At 34.1% G+C, this 12,318-nt stretch overlaps 1 protein-coding gene across 1 annotated transcript in view; it reads right to left on the bottom strand.

Annotated features, from left to right (window-relative positions):
• Positions 1-12,318, bottom strand: part of LOC133188204 (protein cordon-bleu-like) — a 45,523-nt gene continuing 33,205 nt past the window's right edge. Inside the window, exons 5-12 of the mRNA XM_061323582.1 lie at positions 9,768-9,925; positions 8,647-9,454; positions 7,772-7,900; positions 6,747-7,055; positions 6,084-6,110; positions 4,530-4,655; positions 1,765-3,455; positions 1-1,547 (exon numbers count right to left, since the gene is read on the bottom strand). Coding sequence (XP_061179566.1) covers positions 1,497-1,547; positions 1,765-3,455; positions 4,530-4,655; positions 6,084-6,110; positions 6,747-7,055; positions 7,772-7,900; positions 8,647-9,454; positions 9,768-9,925 — 3,299 coding nt within the window. The 3' untranslated portion in view covers positions 1-1,496. The remainder of the gene's footprint in view (positions 1,548-1,764; positions 3,456-4,529; positions 4,656-6,083; positions 6,111-6,746; positions 7,056-7,771; positions 7,901-8,646; positions 9,455-9,767; positions 9,926-12,318) is intronic.

Here is a 12,318-nt window from a genome sequence, read left to right on the forward strand (position 1 = left end):
TTCAAATATCAAAAATATATTATAAAACATATCAATTGAATTTATTTTTCCAAATTTAAAACATACAGCACAAATGAGCTTTAAAGTTTGAATTCTTATTAAAATATATTACATGTAGTATCTGATTATACGTGTGGACATGCCCAATTAATCTTTTTTCTACATCACAGATAAATAAATATATTTTTTTGTACATATAAACTATTTACAGAACCAATTATAACTACGAAATGTGAAAATCCATTTCCTTACCTTTGGATTTTCAAGCCGAAAAAAATTATTATTGAGATACTGGCATTACTTGATGTCACTCTACCTGACACTCTGTGGTTATATACACAATATGTTTGGTCTAAATGAACACTCGTTTATATATTGTACATATGCACATCTAAAACAACAAATTAAAAAAAAATAATAATGATCGAACTGTCAGAGATGAAACAGGTCAAATGGAATTGCACTTTGTTTGAAACATTTGAATAGCAAATGCATAATGAAGAATTCTATCTACAGTACACTAACAAAATATACATTTGGAATATTTTTTTATATACAAAAAAAAAAAAAGAGAAATGCCATAACTTTGGACATCATGTCATTAAATATCGATTATCTTTGCTACAAAAACGTTTTTTTACAGTTGAAAAATGCTGATTATCAATAATAGGATAATGTTGTATAAAGATTATAAAAATATACCTCAATAAAGAAAAGGCCCTCGGCTTAAAATGGGCTTTTTTGTGGTATATATTGACAAAGTTTAACAGAGATACAGATTAATTCTGGAAAATTTATACCAATTACTAGGACAAATACTATTAAGGAAACAGTGAATAATTCAAGAGTTACCTCTCTTTGCTGAGGGTTCAAATTGAATACAAAAGCCACCATTATTTGGTGGTTTGAACTTCTGCCATATAATTTAAAAAAATTATATAAAAAAATTATATTCTTTGATTTGTTCCTCTTTGTGAAACATACATAAACATTGCATACAAAAGTAAAAACAGTACACATTTGCTTCATCCTTCATCATAATTGGTGAACAAAAAGGAGATGAAAAATAAACATCTTGTGAATGTTTGTATGAATGTTAAATTACAATTAAATGTAATGTAACCATGATCAAATTCTTTGGAAGACTGCTAAAAATTGAATATTATATAAATATGCCTCATCAATCATGTTAACCTTTTGTAGTATAAAATACTATCACAAAAATAATTCATTTCTAGCAATTCTAGTTCTGTTTATCATTTCATTTTTTATGACAATGACACCCATGGTTTGCCTCATTCTCACTCTCTGGTTCATGGACCTTTAACCTTTGACCCCCCAATTGACCTCTGCTGTTGAATCATCACAGCATTCTGCTCCACCATTTCTCACCAGATGTTATTTCAGCATGAAGCAGATGGATGCATACAAACATCTGCTCTTGATTGGCCATCCCTGTTGCTATATTGCTATGGTTATAACCCTTGATTCCATGGTTACTCATTGACACCTGGACCAGACACCCATTTTGTTTTTTTCACTGGAACCTACAAAGCAAAGATGATTGTTGAAAAAAAAAAATCATTTTGAAAACGTTACCGAGCACTTATTGCATTCAAATACCATGTGTATGTTTGCAGAGTATTTTATTTCTTTAAAAAAAGATGTCTGAAGATTTCATTTTTTTTTTTTTCATTAAGATATTGAAGTAGCAGACTCTGATACCTTATCAACTGAGAAAATAAACAAAAAACTGCAAGTAACCTTTTTGAGTCCCCCTCTTCCTTGGAAGTTCCTAATCTGAAGCATCAGCTCTTCCCTTGGGTCCAGTTTGGGTTCAAACCTCTTACCGCTCTTCCTCTTGGACTTTTTTTCTTTGTCCAAAGAATCTGATTTCATCCTCATCTGTGGCATAACAGGGGGGCTAGGAACTGTGTCCTGTCTGTTAGACACTTCTGTCTTATCTATACTGTTTCTGGGAGAATCACTTGGCTTAGTTTGGGCTTGGGCTGCTAGTGTCTCCATGCTTTTCTGCATTTGAGCAAGCATTTGTTTTTGAATCTCAATTTGGCTCTTCAGCTGATTTTGCAGTTGTAGAGAGTTTTCATCAGTTGGAACAGGTTGAGATGCAAGAAGGTTTTGATTTTGCTCCAACTGAGTTTGCCATATTTGGAATTGTTGTTGCATCTGCTCCAGTGGGTCTACCTCTTGTTCTATACTGGCCACACTATCTCGAGCAGAATTTGGAGCAGAGTCATTGTTGTTCAAACTATCACGAGCGGAATTTTGAGAAGACTTACTACTCACACTATCACGAGCAGAATTTGGAGCAGATTCATTGTTATTTACACTGTCTTCATTAATATCACTATTCACAATTTCTGGCTCTGAAACACCATCAGTAACATCTTTAGAGAGATTGAGTTTTTCAATCACAATTTTGTCCTCCTTTTGGGAGACCTGGCCAGATGTTCTCATGACAGGGAAGTTCATGAATGAAATAGATTTCTCTTCCATCACATGTTCTTGCTCCCCTTCGGAACTGGGAGTGAAACTTAGCTCATTACATCTGTCTTTAATACTTCCATTCCTGCTTTCTCTGAGTGGGGTGATCAATACGTTCTCATCCCCATCGGACTTGAATCGAGATCGGAGTTCCTCCAAGACTAACACCGGAGAAGTTACAACAGCAGGGGACTTTCTCCCTGACCGTCTTTTCACTTCCTCTGCTGGCTGCTTAGGCTCTGGTTTTAGATTCAGAGTCTGTGGTTTCTTCTTCTTTGGTCCTGTGAAATCAACATTTTGTAAATCGTCAAATGTTAACACAAACTCCTCTTTCTCCTGCTTGACTTTTGGTTTGTCCTCAGGTTTTGCAACTTTGGGCTCTTGAACTTTTTTAACAGTGTCTACTTTTTGTACTTGAGGTTCTTCTTTAACTTTCTCTACAACCGTTTCAGTCTCTTTAGGCTTTTCCACAGAAACTACTGGCTTTGCATGTTCTTTAGGGGAATCCAAATCAGGAATCTTTCTTGGGCTTTCAAGTCCATCTGAAGAAGAAAGTGGGTAAATAACCTCAGAAACAGTATCTGTGTAAATAATCTCTGTAGTAATTGTCTCTGTGTATTCTTCTTCTTCTTCCTCCTCTTCATTCTTCTGACCTTTGACCTCTTCAGTCTCTTGGAATTCAGGAGGAACTGCATCCACAGTAAAGCTGTACGTAATTTCAGACACCTCCTGGTCACCCTCGGCATTGCTTTTATTTTCTCGAGGACTTGGCTTTGCTGAACCTTCATCACTTGAAGACTGGAGATCCAGTTTCACTTCTTCTGCTGAGATCTTTTGTCTGGATTCTGAATCCGGTTCTGGCTGGATTGATTCTGGAACTTTCTGGTTAATGACCTCTTTATTCATTCTTTCAACAAAGTGGGCCATTTCATTCTTGTATTCCTCTTCATCTGAAAATAGGCAGGAAAATGTAACAAATCTTAAACATTGTTTCTTATACATGTATATTTGTCTGCTATTGGTAATATATAGTCTAGCCTCACTTATCCAGATCCTTATGTTCCTTAACAAATCATCCGGATTGATAGTATATGGATTACTGAAAAATAGCTTATAATTGGTAGACATAATTGTAATTTCATCTGGAAGGTGAAGTGACCAGATTATCAGTGTCTGGATCACTGAAGTTTGACTGTATATCATGGACACTTAAAAACTGTACATTTGTGAAGATATCATTTTGACAAACTATTTTACATTCAGTGATGACAGCTTTGACAAGATATAATTACATCAGTATTGGCACAGTTTTTAGTTTATGCTTTGGTATTCCATACTGTTCCTATTTCTTTTAAAAAGTAGAGGCCATATATGATTTTTTTATGTTACGAGCACACACGTATAATAACCAAAAATCACACAATTGTAAGTACCCCATATTTGAATATATCAGCTAGTACTAGCAGATAATAGCTAGGATTATAGTTTAGGTCAAACAGAGTGAGCTACTGTAAGTGTATTTCATTGATTGGTGGCATTGGTTAAATGTGGACAATTTTTTTGTATCCAATTGAGTACATACTGTACATGTTCAAAATTTACATCTTAGAATTGCAGTTTGTCCAAGACATATTTTTTCCCATATGACATATAGATGTGAAATACTATATTTGTATTTAATACATTTAAATTACTTGCATTCTCATTAAGAATTAAATTTAAAATGCAAATACACAATTTTTTTTCTTTCTGCAAATTTTCAACCATGAGTAAGGTGTATAAATACTTATTCCTTACCTAACCCTGTATAAAGAGATGGATGAATATAGATATGTAGGTTATTCTGTTTCATGCAAGAATTAGTGCTGAATAGATATTTCAAGAATATTATATGTATTAAAATATGACCTGTGCAAGGTTAGAGCACACAAAACACATGTTAATATTCAAACCACACTTGAATGTCAAAATATCCAGTTTTACACCTGTCCCAGCAGGTTAGCAGTTGGGGACTACTTTTATACCTTCCTCACTGGACTCTTCCAACATGGCTTCCTGTCCTGCCAATATGGCCATCTCAAAACCCATGTTGATTTCCTCAATTGTTGTAACAGAAGTCATGCTTGTCCGACTTTCCGCTCGACTATGCACTGTGGGGCAACAGGAGACATATAAACCAACAGAAAGCAGGGGTCCCACCAAAGCTCATCTGGAGGGGGGAGTTCAAATATTTCAAGCTTTCTTTTCAATCCCCTCACCCCCTTTCCCAATTGAACTTAATAGTCACTTTGGACTCCAAGTTCAGATTACATTTCTGCACATATTTCAGTTTTACTGTCTTTCTGCAGTTTAAAACTGTTCAAATTTTTAATTTATTGCTAGCTACTGTCATAAATTTTTGTCAAGTTCAAGTTTGGGGTTCTCCAGATGAGCTCTTAGAGATACAACAGCAATATAACAGAGGTAAGATATTGACCAATCATGTTCAGTGTTACTTTGAATTTTTAACCAATCAAACAGTTCTTTACATTTACATACATACTTTTTAACCAATCAAATAGTCTATGTTGTCCAATCAATTACAATTAAAGTGAATTTGCTGCAGGTCTCTTGACTACAAATTATACATTCAACCAATATAAATTGGAAATATGTTACCTGCTAAATTCTAGAATGTTTTCCTCCTTTTCATTTCAAAAACACTGAACATGTGAACATGCTTTAGTGCACCAGGAAGGAATTTTAATAACAGTATAATTATTAAATTTCCCTTAATGATAAAATAATTTATAACATATTTTAGTATATAGCATTCTTTAATGTCTTGAAAGACACTTAAACCAAACTTTTGTAATGCAATAATAATTTGCCATTAATATTTTAGTGTAATGACAAAATAATATGTCATGCGACATGCAATTTACCAAAAAAATTGTACTTGCATATGTTACTAAATAACAGCAATGCAACAGTAACCTAATACCAGTTTTGTTTAGTAATATTAGAATATCAAGAGTTATAAATGTAACAGATATAAGTGAACATTAATAAGGTGATTTTTATGATGTGTCATATATTGGTAAATATTTGCATAGCCCCATTTAATTACAGTTAAATGAAGCCAGTTCTAGCGTATAAGTAAGGAATACATTGTTCATGTAATACAGTATACTGTTTGTTAATTGCTACTGCATTGTATTCACTTTTATGCTTAGCTTGAAAGTGATTTTAACTAAAAGTGTTATAACACTACATTAACCGGTATTAAAAAAAATAAACTTTATTCTCACTAATTAACTTACACTAATTTGTTTAAGATAGTTAGAGCAATGTAGTTTGATGTAGGTTACGAGTGACAACAAATATTGTACAAGATGTGATGGAGTCGTATCTAATGAAAACAAAAAAACTTAACTGTTGGTTTGATACTGTTGATTATAGAAGCCAGGGTTAAATGCAATCTTGTAATGTGATTGGCTGATTTTTCTATACAGTGTCTTATAGTGTTAAGTGATACATGGGTCATATATAAAACAACAAAAATTATATTATAACTCAAGCTTTCATAATTAGCTTACTTGTGTGCCTGATGCCTGACTGAAACTCTAAAAATTCAAAAATTGTGAAAATGAATAATATGTTGCATTCTAACCACTACTAAAGGCAAAGCCATTAATGAATGCTGAAAAATACAGTACAAAATATTCACTGCAAGTCACCCTCTTAAGCATGTACAATACATATTATATCAAATGTCGTCAATAATTATCAAAAAAAAAAAAAAAGAAGACACCTTGTAGCACACCCAACCTTATAAAGGAAATACTATTAAATTTCTGAACTACATGATCTAAAGATTGAAGAAAAAGTATTTGAGACTATCCTACGATGAGTCTTAATTTTCCTTGCACCCTCCTTACCAGAAAGAAAAGCTATTCTAGTCCTATTAAATTTTAAGAATGCTTTACCCCAGCCACTAACATTCCAAAAATTATAATGCTAAAAAGTTCAGACATCTCTGTGCATAGAAATAAGATGATGTATGTGAGCAGAAAAATATATTTTCTTAGATGGTGGTACGTACGGCTTTCATTGAATACAAGAAAGAAATTGATGTATATATATATATATATATTGATGTGTGTTTATAAAATCTCCTCCAAAATTTGTACTTACCTTTATTTAAATAGGAATGTATTAAATATATAAATCTTGAATGTAACTTATAGAGATATACATACTTGGAGAACTTTTTGGACTTCCTTGATCGAAAGTGGCGCTGTCGTCACTGGTTTCCGTGCCAATATCCACGGTATCGACCTTGACCCCCATGATGTCACTGTAATGTACAATTTCTCCGTCTTCAGGAGGTGGTTCATCGGGAGGGGGCGGAGCTACAAAGGCACATGGGCGGAGCGATCGTGGCTGATCCACTTCTTCCACCGTCAGATCTCCGTTCTCCACCATCATCATCTGATCTTCCTCCGTGTCGTCGCCAAGGTGATTGTCAAGGTCATCCAAAACTGCATGGATGGCTACAGCGTCATCCTCTGTATCGCAAAAAATAGATATAATTATTCACTAAAATTATTGATATATCTGTCATATGGTATAAGACTATAAGTACTCGTAATTTGATATGTGAAAGTGCCCGTGATTCAAAATTTTGCGAAATGATTATCGAAGTATGGAAGCAAAATATCAGCAGAAGAAAAAACATGACTCTGGTGGCAGTGGTGAATTTCAATCTAGCTTCATGAATCAAAATTTTATTTAAACATGTAATTAGCTTTTATTCTGATTATGTCTAGCAGCTTATGACATAGAAACATGCATCTGATTATGAAATGAAGAAGTAACTGCAATTTACCATAATGTAAACAGTTATTGATAAAGCAAAATTTCTTTGATTATATTTGTATAATGATTCTTTGATACTAGTATACCGAATTAATTAAGATGCTTCAAAACTTTTTTAAAGAAAATAGAAATAACTCAATAAAAGCTAAACATTTACTTGATTTAATAAATGGGGAAAAAAATAGACATTCCCTTTACTGAGAAATTATTCTCTCATACTAAATAACTTAATTATAACCAAGAAAGATAAAAAGATATTTCAGAATATCTCTCTCTCTTTTTTCTCTTGAAAATTTGGCTACTTGGACTATAATCGTTACTTACTGTTCTCTTACGAAACACCTGACCTGTGACCCCAGGTCACTCCTGACCTGTGACCCCAGGTCACTAACCAATCAGCACTTACTTTTCTGAGCGGTGGGTCGAGGGGAAGAGGTAGCAGCTGGGGTTGTAGAGGTATCGGAGGATTTCCGAGCGGGTTTGGGGATAGCTGTCTTTTGAGAAATGGATGACGGTACAGAGGGTGGAGCTTGACCTAGAGAGAGGGGTGCAAGAAAAACAGAGCACTCTAAAAAACCACAAAACACGGCAAAAATAGTACCCCTCTCCACTGAATTACAACAAATTCATCAATAGCTTGGACTTTCTGTGGGAGCTGATCCATGACTAGCTTATACTTTATACTGGAATAGCAAAATGGTAATGTTTGAAGTATATTTTCCATCTGATCAAAGTGATAAGATTGGAAAGGTCCTAAATTTCAAAGGACTTCGGTCAATGCCACTTTCCACTGCAATTTCAACTATAAATAGCTTTATACTTCATCTTGCTTGTCAGCATCAAATGAAAGTCCACACTACCAGTGAAAATGTTGTATGTTAGTTAATTAAGCATTGTAAAGTCAGTCAAGAAAGTAAAATGTGGGTTCTAGGTATGTACATATGAAATGATTAAGTTGTCTGAGTAAATTGTATTGTGAGATATTAATATATTTGAAGGCAGAATGAATTGAAGCTGAAAGAAATTTCTGGTTCTACTCTATGACTAAAATATTTTTCTAGCAAGTACAATTTACAAGTACTAGAAACTGACATTTGAAAGAAAATCAATTAATCAAACTTTTTCCCTCTACAATACTATGGTACACTAATTTCTAATTACTACATTGTAATTTTTGCTTGAATTTCAAACTGCATGATTTGAAAAATCAGATTGCATCGAAAGAAACGAAAGCCTACTCGTCACACCTGAAATCTTGTAAAGTACTCGGTAATTGGTTACCTGGGGGTGGGGGCGGGGCCTTCTTCTTCTTAGCACCAGCAGGTCGTTCTAATGACCTTGTCCTTGAAATTTCCTTCTTCCCTACTTTATCCAATGGCAGTGTTTGGCTTGATCCCGTATCCATGGTTTCAATACCAGGTCGTACTTTACGCCTAGGGGAGGACATATCCCGTATGCCACTATCCCCACTATTTTTAGGTCCCCCTCCTGAGGTAATATCTGCATTCAATTTAAGTTCTAAATTTTCCTCTATTTTGGCTGTGTCGGGCGATTCCGCCCCACTTAGTGTAAGTTCGTGATAACCACTAGAATCGGAACTGTTCCTGGAATGTAATTTCTGAGCTAATTGTTGATTGGATGATGTGATTTCTGGGATCCTTGATTCCGCCTGAGAAGGCATCGTCTGTTTTTCTATCATGATTTCTGTCGTCACTACAGTTTGAGGGGGAGGGGCTTTAACTTGAGGTGGTGGGGGTGCACGTTTCTTCTTTCCTGATTTGACTGGAGGGCCTGCATGTGCAGTTTCTTTCACAGATTGAAGAGCTGGGGCTGATTTTACTTGCACAGAGGGTTCAGGTTTCACTTGCACAGAGGGTGCTGCACGATTCCGAATGTCAACATCACTAGAGGCTGTTGGCATCGTTTTTGGTCCATTAACGGCCACATCTGGGGAAGACGTCACAAACATTGATTTAGGGCGTTCTGTAGCCTCAAACTTCCTCCTCGTGGCAGGTGGACTACCACCTTCCCTCTGCGAACTTGAGGTGGGTGGAGCTTTTCCTGCATGGTTCAAATCAGCATGCATAGACTAGATAAAATACAAAAGCTAAAATTTTATTTCAAAGCTTCATAAACTGATACATGAATGACATTATACAGTGACTAGTCATTTTGAATTATTCAAGTCAGAGAAGATCTCAGATTCAACATGCAGTAAGCAATTACTGCTTGATTAACAACATGCAATCATAATAGACAGGAAAAAATATCTACATGTAACTCTTTAAAACAATCTCTAATATTGATTCCTCTCCTAAATTCATTCTCCCCAATCAATTATTAAAATTACCAATTAAATCAACCTTTCAAGGAAATGTCACAGATAAATCGTAAACTCTTACAACAGTGAATTTCTTGTCCTTTTTCAAAAAAGAGAAGAAGCCCTTCTTTTTCTTTCCTTCTCCAGCCATAGGCATGTAGGGGGCGGGGGCCTCAGTCTTCATGGACTGGCTCCGCCCCACAGAAAGATCGGGCATGGATTTGGCACCATCAAGCATAACTGCAGAAAAAAGATGTCAGAATTTAAAAGAATTTTCTTCATTAAATGCTGAGAATTCCCAAGGATGTAAATTTCATGTCAACTTCTTTACTTTTCTTTTGTCATTTGCGGTAGATGTTAATTACTCCGAGTACAACTTTCTAAGAGACTTGACTTTCAACATTACTAAACTTTGAGGTCATTAGAAGAGTTCCATGTTAGAATTGAACCACACAGAATATAACTGATTATATAATATCCACAATTAAAACATTAATTTTATAGATATATGCATTAAAATACAATCTTGACTCAAAACAACAGACTTAAATTTCAAAAATTTAAAAAAAAAAGTTTGAGAAAAATCAAATTCTAAGCAAACATGACAATAATTTGAGATGTATATTTCGTATATTATAATCAATGACTGCCCCAGGAGGACACCCGATGAAACGATTGTTCTACCTACAATTACCATACTTCAAGACATTAGCAATTGCTGACTACATTATTTTTCAAATTCAAAACACAGGTAACACTTGATCTAAATGCTTAGTTTACATTTCTTTTCCTACCTCTATATGAAAAACCTCACCATATTTAAGTTATAACTATCCCTAACAAGCATACACACTCTTCTACGACTCTTAAAACATCCCTGGTGGGTCTCACCTTGGGGAGGGGGTTTCCGGGAGCTCACACACTGCCCCATGATGGTCAAGGTTACACCGGGATACACAAAGAGAAGGTTATTCAGGTCGTTACATGTTGGACGCTTTTGTTATTATGTTTTGACTAGTGTGTAGTAGATGATGTAAACGACGGGGAAATTGGGAGGAAGGAAGCGTAGCTCTTAACATGCCTGTAATACTGCATACAAAATAAGTCGTACTAAGTGTTTAACAGTTAGTTGACCACAGTCATATGCCACAGTGATAAAGGAATACTCAACACTTTGTGTGGAAACTGTATGTTTTTATCTCAAATTTTAATATATTTTACAGGGAACTTGTGAAATTTCTATTTTCACTAAATGTAGATTTTGTTTTAATCATGTCATTTTGAGGAATTATGTCTGTAATGGCCTGTTATGTAAGTAATGTACTAAATGACACAACTTTTTTCAGATATTCAGTGAAGAAAATTCTTAGAATATATCAGGAATTTCATTTGTTCTTGAAAAATATCTGCACCAGGAACAAATTTACTGATAAATATATTTATAGATATATACTAAGAATTAGGATTAGGAATCACACGATGTAATAACAGTGTCATCTCCATCAACAGTATGATCAGGATAATTAATACAATAATTAAATTTTCAGGGACATCGGACATATGACTTAAATGTAATATCTGCTTTCTTAATTAATACAAACATTCATGACTTCTTTTTCAGCAAATCATTTAAGTATTACATGTATTTATACTTGATTAATTATATGCAGATTAAAGAGCAAATGTAATTGGGGATGGCAGAAATCCAGTTTTATTATCTCATGGTTATATCACACTTTTGAAATATTAATATTAAAAGGATACTTTTTTTCATCTTTTTTTCTATAAATTAAGTTATATGCTACTCACATATTTTAGAGGTTTATTTTATACTAATCGGTCTCTTAATTATATGTGCAACTTTTGAAATTATTGAAAAATGAAGATATTCTTTTGAGAAAGAAGCAACAAAATCTTGATTGGTATAATAAAACCCTCTGATGTAGGTCTCAAACATGCATTTATTATGTTATTTCATGTACTTTGTCCAGGATCCAAAACATAAACACAGTGTGATGAAAGAAGGCTATTCTAGGGTAAGAATCTAAATTAACAGCATTCAGAGGGTCGGATAATTCTGTAACCATTTTAATTCTATAAACATTACGTCACAATTTCTTTTTCAAAATGTTGAAGGAATGTCTTAGAAAAATCTGCTTAACTTATACATACAATCAAATTAGATTGAGAATGCATTTAATGATCTTGTCTTCACAATGGAATCTGCATTGAAAGGAATACTTTCCTTTGCAAAATATTTTTCATAAATCAATAAATTAAGCTGTATAAGTACTGGGATACTAAATTTACATGAAAGTTTAACTTTTTGCAGTTTTGCCAACTTTATATTTTAGTTGATTAATTAACCTAGCTAGACCACAAGTAGTTTTACTGGTTTAATTCAATGTTGAACTCATTAGGTGATGTATAAAACATGAATAAGGCTTGCCCATTATTTTATGACCTGACTAGGCATTAAGGTGCCCACACCATTTGCTTAGCCTTAGAACTCTGGGTAATGGAATGACCTCACTAAAATTCCACTGATCAGCTTCTGTACTTGTATAGACTAGTCTCTAAATTCTTCTTTAAAACTTATATATTCAGAATGACCTAACAAATGTTCAAATGTG

This window comes from Saccostrea echinata, unplaced genomic scaffold, assembly GCF_033153115.1.
Source record: "Saccostrea echinata isolate AGI-Se365-2 ecotype Australia unplaced genomic scaffold, CSIRO_AGI_Sech_v1 ptg000016l, whole genome shotgun sequence".
In the NCBI taxonomy this organism is placed as follows: domain Eukaryota; kingdom Metazoa; phylum Mollusca; class Bivalvia; order Ostreida; family Ostreidae; genus Saccostrea; species Saccostrea echinata.